We start from the raw sequence: 11,010 nt of genomic DNA on the forward strand, positions 1-11,010 counted from the left end.
ATCAATAACAGCCATATACATTTAACAACAAATTTCCCAATAGAAAGACAAAATCAAACTCTAAGGACACCAATTGATTGATAATTTACAAAAAAACTACTGAAGTTTCTTAATCTATCAATCAATTGATACAAAAACAATCATGCAAGCTCAAGCCCTTACCTCAATAAGAATCGTCAGAAAATGGGAGTGGAGCAATAAATTTTACCAGAATTCCTAGAGCTTCATATAATTATAGAAAAAGAAAACTGAAAACTAAAGATAAAAGAAACATCTTTAAAAAAAAATCCAAATTCCTCTGTGAAACTAGTGCCACAATTCTCAAGAATTATAGCAACAAAATTAAAAAAAAATCGATAGAATCCTAGATTGGAACAACCGATTTTATCAGATTTTTTTGGAAAAAATAAAAAGATATTCAAGACAAAGCCCTAAATAAGAATCTCACCCAAGGCACCTTGCCAGAGTTGGAGATGGCTGCCATCAGAAATGATCATATTGTTGGTGATTTCTGAGTCTCTCCAATCTTCATTGCCCACTCTCTGTATCTTTAGCCGCAAAGTCTTTGTTTGTTTTTGTTAGAATGTGGGTAGGGAGCTCTATTGTGAAGTGCAAGAGCCGCTCGTTTTAATGAAGGAAAATAACTTCAATAAGTCAAAAGATGAAGTTATTTTCCACCAAGTGAAGTAAAATATATTCCCCGCATAAATCTTTTTCCAAGATAAAATGATTACCAAACACAGGAAAATTTGGAAAACATTTTCAGGAAAATATTTTACATTCAAACAAACACACCCCAAATGTAACTAATTTTCACCAATTTGTGAAATAAAAATCTTTATTTCCTTAAACATATCGTAAAATAGGCTAAACACACCTAATGTCTTTGTTTCACCAGTATTGATTGATATACATTAATTTGTCAAAAGACGCTATCTTTGCCCATGACATGCTGCAAAATAAGGTGAATACGATATAATGTGTTAACAATTATATACAGAGTATAGCTAATCAAACCCCAATTTGTATGCCTATATGTAGAGCTGTTAAACGAACCGAGCTGTTTGTTAGTTCGGTTCGTTTCGGCTCGTTCGTGTTCGTTAAAGGCTCGTTCGAAAGCCTTAAACGAACGAACACGAACGAATTTTTGTGTTCGTTTAATAATCGAGCGAACACGAACATATTTGCGAATTTTAACGAGCGTTCGCGAACAAGGACATAATTATCATTTGACAAATTTTAGGGTTACTCATAAGAAATTCTAAAACTTTCCCCTTCCCTTTCCAACCTTTTGTTTTCCTTCCCCATTGGCTGCTGCCGAAAATTTGTACTTGTCTTATGGCTGAATTTTTATATTTGAAGGACAAATTACTTTGTTTTATTTGTTATTTTTATGTTAATGTTGGTTATGCAGTTATTGAATAATGGAATTTAGTCATTTAGTATTTTAATTATTTTTTAGGATGATTAATGATTTGTGTGGCATATTTAAGACCTAGAATAATCTGGATTCGAACTTTTCGAGCGTGTTCGCGAACGGCTCGTTTATGTTAAACGAGCCGAACACGAACACGAATTTTACTTAACGAGCCGAACACGAACACAGATTTAGAGTTCGAAAGTTAACGAACGAACACGAACGGAGTTCGAATCACTTAACGAACAGAGCTCAAACATGAGATACTCAGTTCGTTTCGGTTCGTTTACAGCTCTAATTCCAACTCATGTAATTACTTTTTTCTGCGTTATATCTAATCTCTCTTTTATATATATACATAGTCAAGTAACTAATACCTAACATGATGTACATTTTTGTAAACTGATTGTATCTCGTAGATCACCTTGTGTAAGATACTCACAGACAAACAAAGACTATTCGTACAAGTAAAATTACACATCTACTATAGGAAGATGTACAAATTGATCAAATGGCTAAATAACTGCTTCAAATTTATGTATACAATTGCACTACCTTTTATAGATATACGCATTGAAGTAACTAACATCTAACATAATGTACATTTTTGTAAACTGATTGTACCTCATAGATCACCCTGTATAAGGTGTTTATAAGCAAATTAGTATTATTCACCTAGATAAAATTACACGCGCACTGCAGCCTGCAAGGAGATGCACAAGTGGGTCAAAACATCAATAACCATTCCAAATGTATGCATACCATTGCACTATGCATATTGCTGTGATGACTAATTGCAATATGCATGTGAACAAATAACTGTATATTTAACAATTTCTATGCATCGTATTGATGAATAACATATTGTACATTCTGATAAATATGGTGTACATCACACACCTTATCTAGGCTAATAACCATTTCAAAGTTATAGATACCATTGCAGTACCTTTCACAGATATACACAGTCAAGTAACTAATACCTAACATGATGTACATTTTTATAAACTGATTGTACCTTTTAGATTACCCAGTATAAGGTACTTATAGGCAAATTAGTATTACTCATACAAGTAATATTACACATCTACTGCAGCTTGTAAGGAGATGCCTAAGTTGGTCGAAACACCAATAACATTTCCAAAGGTATGCATACCATTGTACTATCTTTTATAGATATACACATTTAAATAACTAATACCTAAGATGATGTACATTTTCGTAAACTAATTGTATTTATACATCACACTGTATAAAGTGTTTACAGACAAATCAGTACTACTCATACAAGTAAAAAAATTTACTAAAAGTCAGTACAAGTTGTGGCTGCAACGGCTAATTGCAATATGCATGTGGACAACTAACCGCATATTCAAAAATTTGTACACATTGTATTTGGTCGGTTACATGGTGTACATTATTTCAATCAGATTGTACATTCACTAAGTATGTATGTACTGGCCATTCATTGAAGTAAACTATCTATCTAATTTAATGCACTCTCATAAGCACTAATTGTCAATTTCATAGACAATTGGAACAAATAACCATCTAATAAAAACATCTGATATAAATGTTATTAATGACTAACATGCTATACGTTCCAATAAACATGGTGTACATCACATACGTTGTCTAGGCAAAATCTTACAAGTTATCAAAATTTTCGCCATACTTTAAAAGCAATTACAAGTAGTAAAATTTATACCGTGCAACAAGTTACACCACACTTTAAAATCAATTACGAGTAGGCAAATATCATTGTAATCATGTTATGGGATACCTTGCAACAAGTGTACCTTCTTGATGTTGTCAAGCCATCCTAATCCTTGTTTAGTTAGACTTTTCGGATGCTGAAATCTATGACAAAATCATATATGTGAGTGATGGTCACATAGTGTCACAATTGTGCACAATAGGTTTCCGATAATATACATGTTGTTAGATGACAGTTACGGTTTATAGTCATAAATGTACGCATTGTGAGTCAGGCATTGCAGTGTTGTACTCCCTATTTCATTAGTGTAACTCGCTTTACTTAACTTTTATCTTTGTCTACTGTGATGTAAGCGTCCATACACGGTCGGTAATACAGTTTAAACTATACGGTGTCACTGCTATTCTGCAACAAGAATAAAAAAAAAAAAGCAAGTAACAATTACCTTCACACTCTCCCTGTTATTTTATATACCTATAAATATTCTAAGTCATTTAATTCGTCTATTGAATCAAATTTACAAACACTTGGCATGCATAAGTTCCCTGTGCATACGTTCTTTAAGTTGGCTCTCAATGTATCTAATTTATGCTACCTATATGATTTCCTTGTTTAGGAGTTTTCGCCAGAATTTCAATTTCATTATTCATGTCACATTGTCTTAAAACGAGTTGTACAAACAAAATCATGCAAGTAAATTCATCCCCCTTCTGTCGTAAAACAAGCCAAATAGTGCAATGAGTTTGCAATATTCTTACCTTTGGGGTTTAGTCCAATTCGATTGAGTCTATCTCTGTTTTAGATCTCACCAACTTCCGTCTTTTTGCAGCCTTCATGAAAAATTTTTGTCCCGCAACAGTTACTTCTGCAACACTATACACTTTCTCCAAAAACCTCTCATCTGAAACTTCCCAATTTGGGGTAGGGATATTATTTTGCTGATACTCTGGAATTGTGAATGAATGTTCACAAGATATGATTTTGGAGGGAGACCAAAATTTTATTTCATTTGAAGAGTTCAGATGAAGAGTCGTGCCTCATTAATTTGAGCGGGAATTTTTGGAACGAACAGCTGAGGTATTTTAACGGAGCCCGTTAGCCCCTCAGATGTTTTTTTATTTCTTTTCCTACTCACTCACTAAAACAACGTCGTTTTTCTTTGCTGTTGCTCCCATTATACGTGGCCTATTGCAGTCCTCTCATTTTTTTTTGTGAGAGGACCGCTCAGGGACGGTCCTCAGACCGTCCCTGCCCCGTATCCGAGTCTAAGGCCCAACGTTTATATCTCCAACAAACTTGGTTTAAACATAGCTACTCAAAGAGCATATGGTGCCTTTCCAAAAAATGGCTCACAACGAGTCGAATTCTTCTAATTGGATCTTCATTTCGCTGTTAGATCACCCTATTTGTGAAACTTATAAAATCTGAGTACAGTCTATCACGGTCAGGAACATCCTTGTACACAAAGAAATATAGATCAATTTCAGGAAGCAAAACAAAAAGGTTTCTCCATCTTTTGGACAATACTGGGGTGACTGCAGCACTTTTTGTGTAGAAACATGAGAGGATATAGAGCAGTACATAGTCTGGAAGTGCACTGAACCTATCAACGTTACCATCATCTTCTTGGGTGGTATTAAGCGCCTTGTTGTCTGGAGGATCAGCCATCTGGGCGTTTATTTTTATTTCTTCTTTTTTCTTTTCCTTTTTTCAAGTTTCTCAGAGATTATGAAACTGTAAGGCTCAAAACTAGAAGGAATCTTTTCTTTTATCCAAAGAAGATAGGTACCAAAATTATCTAGTCTATGAATGCACAAATTTGCAGAATGATACCAAAGCAATCCTAGAGAAATTTGACACCAGAGAGATCAAGAAAAACCTGGCTTTTTGCTGGATTTTTTTGGAACACTCTCCTTACAATCTGCTCAAGGGCTGCTCAAGGAGTGGTTAGCGGACTGCAACAAAGATTACTGACATGATAGAGGGAGGGAAAAGAAATGTGGGATAAGAAGAAGGAGATGGGTGGCAGGCAGTGGGGATTGATGATGGAGGGAGGAGATATCTAAAGTTCTTAAAATACCCCCGTTTAATTGGTCAATGAGGAGTTTGATCGATTTTTCATGGTGGCGCTACCGTAAAGATCCTTAATTGGAACCATAATATAAGTTTAGGGATCAAATTGATCAAAAATAAAAGTTAGAGATTAAATCGATATTAACAAAAAGTGTGGGACGAATTTGATCATTTTCCCTAGATAAAACATGAACTCATTCTCAAACACTTACGGTGACAATGTGGTATTCTGTTCCATGCAGGCTACCTGATGAAATTACAAGTGGAGTCTGAATAATAATTTTTTATTATAAAGCACTAATCATGCTAATGATATCATAAATATTTCTTCAAAATCTTGATAAAAATCTCAAAAGGCACTTCATATTACCACAACACATTTCATTTGTCCTAAAGTGTGCCATATTTACCAAATTAGTTTAAATTAAACGGCAAATCAAACAGTAACCAAAAAATAAAAATTGAAGGAAGGATAGCAACAATCTAATTTTGATAAAACTTAGTCTAACTAATACTATACAAATTCTTGCATGAATTGTAGCATAGGTTTCAAATCTTTGTAATTAGTGGTTTTTATTGCAATAACTAGTGAAAATAATACCAATTTGGAGAGTTTCTAGGGATTGAAAAACCTTTATTTTTTTTGTCTTTCCTTTGTGGTAAAATCTAATAAATGAATAGTAAAGTTTTCAAGTATTTCTTTTAGTGTTGACGTTCATAAATGATTTTGTAGAACAACTCAACTAATTCATAGTAAAATCTATTTCATTTAAAAGTTAATTTATTTTATTTTCACATAGACAAAATATTAGATGATGAACTTAATTTACCCATAATATGTATTGCTTATATTTAATGCTGTTACGAACTTATTTTGTTGAAAAGAGATGTTGCATGGGCAAAATATGTGCTGTTCCTAAAATCCAACTTGGCTAAGTTCCTTGTTCAACCAACCAACTAATCTAGGAGTAGAAGTAGGTATAAAATAAATTGACCATCAAAAGAGTTTTAAAATTCTACTTAGGTGACGGTCAAGAGATCAAATCCCTTGACCTGCATTCTAAATGTCTAGATTTTCCTAAAAATTTCGCCAGTGTTTTCCTTTGACTTCTTTAAGTCGCTTCCCCTAATATAGGAGTAGGTATAAAAATAAAAAAAAAAATTCGCCAGTGGATCCCCCTTTGACCTCCCTAGGACCGTGTACGTAAAAAATAGAGGTCCCTTGTTCAACCGGGGACAGTACTGCAAAGTCATAAATATGTGATTGCTAGCAACAAGTTTCTTCTATAAAAGCTTGCATGATCGCACTCTTTAGTTTTTACAGACCATCAACAACAATTACCTACACCCCATCTTAGACTGTGTGATAAGAATAAACTAGCTTACATAGCCTAATAACCTTTTCATATTGTCTTAAGTGATGAATTGCACATCCGGTCTTCGTGTTGATTCAAGCTTGAGATTTACCTCAATGTCATGCATCCCATATTTCTCAGGATTCATGGCTCTGGTTTTGTTGTTCTTTACAATGGGCAAATGGATAATGATTTGTCTAAAGAACAACAAACCTCGATTCCCTCTCCCTCCTGGCCCAAAACCCTTGCCTTTCTTTGGTTGCATTTTCCAAATGCTGAGAAACAGACCAACACATCGATGGATATACAAAGTCATGGATGATATGAATACCGAAATCGCTTGTTTCGGCATTTTCGGTGTTCACATCATTCCTGTCACTTCTCCTGAACTCGCTCGCGAGTTCTTCAAGAAACACGACTCGATTTTCTCCAACAGACCTGTTTGCATGTCTGCAGAACTTAGTAGTGAAGGATTCTTGACGACAGGCCTTTCTCCTTTGGGCGATCAATACAAGAAAATGAAGAGAATTATCGTTTCCAGTGTGCTGTCACCTGCTAAACACCAATGGCTTCATAGCAAGCGAGCAGAGGAAGCAGATCATTTGGTTAACTATGTTTACAATCAGTGTAAGGACGACACCACTTCTGGGCTAGTGGACATAAGATTGGCTACGCGACACTACTTGGGAAATGTGATTAGAAAGATGATTTTCAACAAGAGATTCTTCGGGAAAGGAATGGAAGATGGAGGACCAGGTGCTGAAGAAGTTGAACATGTTAATGCACTCTTCAAACTCCTTGCTTATATGTATGCATTTAGCTTATCCGATTACATGCCCTGGATGAAGATTTTTGATTTTGATGGCCACAGAAAGGTTCTTACTATGGCCATTGCATGTGTTCGAAGGCACCAAGATCCTGAAATTGAGAAAAGGATTAAAACGTGGGAGAGTGGCCTGAAAAATGAGGAAGAAGACCTTCTGGATATCCTAATCAGGCTCAAAGATAACAAAGGCGGACCGCTCTTAACAACTGAGGAGATCAGAGCACAAATTACTGTAAGGAATCCTCTATCCTGATGCTTGGTTGCATAAACAATTTCTTAAAAAATGGGATAAATTATAGGGATAATTTTAGAAACCTCCTTTGAGGTCTCTAACAATTTCAGAAAGCTCCCCTTAGTTTTAAAAAATTACACTCACCTCCCTTACTTTCACTATTTATGCTTCAAAAAAGGCCTAGTAGGCTACCAATTCCTTCAAATATCCTAAACTACCTTTTTTGTCAAAAAGATAAAAAGGAAAAATAAAAAGAGTTTTGTTGATTGCCTTTATTTCAACACCAAAACCAACAAACTCTTTCTGCCAAAAATAAAAGTTTGGAAGAAAATTCAACTATGATGATTGCCTTCTTCCAAGCAACACCACCACAAAAGCCAAGCAAACACTCCAATTTAAATCAAAATAAATTCCAATAATTCTAACACTCAAAACACTACAACCTAATTTTTGTCCAGTAGCTTCAACTCCTACATTTATTACACAAGTCAATTAAATCCGTTACTTGGTGTTAAACTGGATAAAACTCAACCTCAAATTTTACCCAAAACTAACACTTCATCAACAATTAATAGCGCAGCTCTTTTGTCTTCCTCTCTTTGCAGCCTCCTTTATTTTATTTTCAACCACCCATTTCTAAAGCCCATCCATCCCCTAAATTCTTGACTTTTGACATCAGTAAATTTTATCACCCATAATCAACCGACATTGAATAAAATAAATAGACGCAGAAAAATTAAACCCATTACACTTTGAATTAAAAGGATAAAAAGGATGAATCTAATCATATTTGCAAAAAAGAGATGAGAATAGAGATAAAAAGAAGAAGAAGAAAGGAAGGAGGGAGATAAATACGGGCAAGGGATGATAGATAGAATTTAATCTTGAATTGGAGAAAGAAGAAAGAGAGAATAAGTCAATTTATGGTTTTTCTTGAAATAATTGATTTTGGGGGGGGGGGGGAATTCTATTTGAAAACCGAACAGTTAAAAATAGTACTTAACAATTTGGAGATTCTACTAGGAGTTATCAGGGATCAAACGTGGATAGACTGACAGAAGAATAAAAGCTGGTACAAAATGAATCGTAGGGAGTATAGTCCAAAACGCCCCACATCGTTGGTTAGTAGCTAGAACTTAAGATAAAATGACGCACAAAAGGTGACGTAAAAACATGTCCTCATCAAATGATGTGTAGAAGATGATGTAAGATGAAATCATCTTGTTCACTCATGTTTTAATGACGTGGTTTATGTGTGTTCAAGCAATTTGTTGATTAACTAAAATCAGGAAGGATGGAATCTCGACGTAAAACCATGTCCACATCAAATGATGTACAGAAGATGATGTAAGATGACATCATCTTGTTCACTCACGTTTTAATGATGTGGTTTATGCGTGCTCAAGCAATTTGTTGATTAACTGAAATAAAAAAGGATAGAATCTCAATGAGCCTTAGTCACCACCAAAATGCAACTTGCAATATGATGTTGTAGTAGAGAATCGGCTATTGAATTTGGAAAATAAGGATTATTTGTTTCACTTTTAACTTTACTGTGATACTCCACAGGAACTAATGTTTGCAACAGTCGATAATCCATCAAATGCTGTGGAATGGGCATTAGCAGAGATGCTAAATCAACCTGAAATGCTTCAAAAAGCCACAGAAGAGATAGACGCCGTGGTTGGAAAGGATAGACTTGTTCAAGAATCTGACCTTGCGAGGCTGAAATATGTGAAGGCCTGCGCAAAAGAGGCCTTTCGGCTCCATCCATATGCACCCTTTAATGTTCCTCATGTATCTACTCAAGACACAGTTGTTGGTGGCTACTTCATCCCGAAAGGTAGCCATGTTATCTTGTGCCGTCCAGGACTTGGCCGTAATCCTCGAATTTGGGGGGATTCGCTAAAGTTCAAGCCTGAGCGCCACATGAATGACATGGATGATGCTAGAATGGATCTGAACGATCCAGAATTAAACATGTTTTCCTTCAGCACTGGAAGACGTGGATGTCCGGGAGTCCTTCTGGGTTCCACACTCACTGTAATGTTGCTGGCCAGACTTCTTCAATGCTTTAACTGGAAGATTCCATTAGGTCTTTCGCAAATTGATTTAGCAGAGGGAATGGATGCTGGCTTTCTTGCCAAACCTCTCTTTGCAGTTGCTGAACCACGATTCCCACAGTTCAACTAGGATGTTACATTCTCAACGATTTAACTTTTTCTGTATCATCTTCATGTCTACCCTCTCCTACTATTATTAATGTCATGTTTTCACTTTTGTGATGTACCAAAATAACAATCATATTTAAATCAACAAATGTTTTCTATTTTTGCTATTTAAATAAGTAACATTTACCGTTCCTAATGCACATCTACTAAGTCAATAATTTGAATTTAGGGTGCGTTTGGTTCTACAGAATTGAAATTGAATTAGAATTGAAATTCTATAGAATTGGAATTTTGTGAATTGGAATTCCAAATCATTGCAATTCTTTCGTTTGGAAAATGCATAGAAAATGTCACAGGCGGTGTGATTTTAAAAGTTAAAGATCACTTTCAACCACTAATTTTCGGAACCTATCGTTATTCTATATTTCTAAATTTTAGGCATTTCCAACCCCACGATTTTAGACACTTTTACGAATATTTAGAATTCCAAATAATAGAACTAATGATTGAGGAAGTTTTATATGTATTTGTAACATTCAACATAGACAAAATTCTATGTTAAAAATAAGGCATCAAAATCCGAGTAGGGCATTAGTAATTTCTCTTTTTTTTAGTATAAGTGAGAGGTCTCGAATTCAGAAATTCTCATTTACATTCTCTTCATGTACCATCCAACTCATCCCTCTCCCAAGACATTAGCAAGGTCAAATGTGCAAAAAAGAACAAATGCTAAACTTTTGTTTAATCTGCTAAAAAATTCAATTAATTGAACACCTGCAGAACATGAGCAGTGAAGATATGCCATACAACGGATATAAAAGAGAATATGCTTCACTAATACATCCAAATCCCATTCATGAACCAAGAGAAGCACTCGCATGTGGTTCATTGAGCCAAGTATGGGTGCTGTAAAGTACTCGTAAGGGGTTTGGTCAAAAGCGGGGCTCGAACTCGGTTTGACCGAATTCAAGCTATTCGTTATGTGTAACGGGTCGAGTTCGAGTATCAGAAGTAAATACTTGAGTAATAGAATATTTATATTATTTATTTATTATATATTTTAATTATGAAATGACTATTATGGGTTTGTATTTTAATAAATTTACATGACTATGTTTAGTAAAAAAATGTGATGGATGGCAAAACTGTAATCTGATAAATCTAAAATATAAAAATTAAAAACAAGAAAAGAAAAATTCAAGCTTGAATTCAAGTAGTT

The 11,010-nt window shown here is 34.9% G+C and overlaps 1 protein-coding gene across 1 annotated transcript; it reads left to right on the forward strand.

Annotated features, from left to right (window-relative positions):
- Window positions 1–6,627: 6,627 nt before the first annotated feature.
- Window positions 6,628–9,813, forward strand: LOC113754738 (isoleucine N-monooxygenase 2-like). Its single transcript, XM_027299014.1, has 2 exons — window positions 6,628–7,620; window positions 9,190–9,813. Exons 1-2 carry the CDS (start codon window positions 6,628–6,630, stop codon window positions 9,811–9,813), a joined length of 1,617 nt encoding a protein of 538 aa, XP_027154815.1.
- The last annotated feature ends 1,197 nt before the right edge of the window (window positions 9,814–11,010 follow it).

This window comes from Coffea eugenioides, unplaced genomic scaffold, assembly GCF_003713205.1.
Source record: "Coffea eugenioides isolate CCC68of unplaced genomic scaffold, Ceug_1.0 ScVebR1_1001;HRSCAF=1779, whole genome shotgun sequence".
In the NCBI taxonomy this organism is placed as follows: domain Eukaryota; kingdom Viridiplantae; phylum Streptophyta; class Magnoliopsida; order Gentianales; family Rubiaceae; genus Coffea; species Coffea eugenioides.

What these genes read in the sequence shown, in the direction of transcription:
- LOC113754738 (XM_027299014.1), top strand. Translation starts at nt 6,628, where the DNA reads ATGAATTGCACATCCGGTCTTCGTGTTGATTCAAGCTTGAGATTTACC. An exon ending in AGATCAGAGCACAAATTACT is followed by an intron (nt 7,621 to 9,189) that starts GTAAGGAATCCT and finishes GATACTCCACAG; the next exon opens with GAACTAATGTTTGCAACAGT.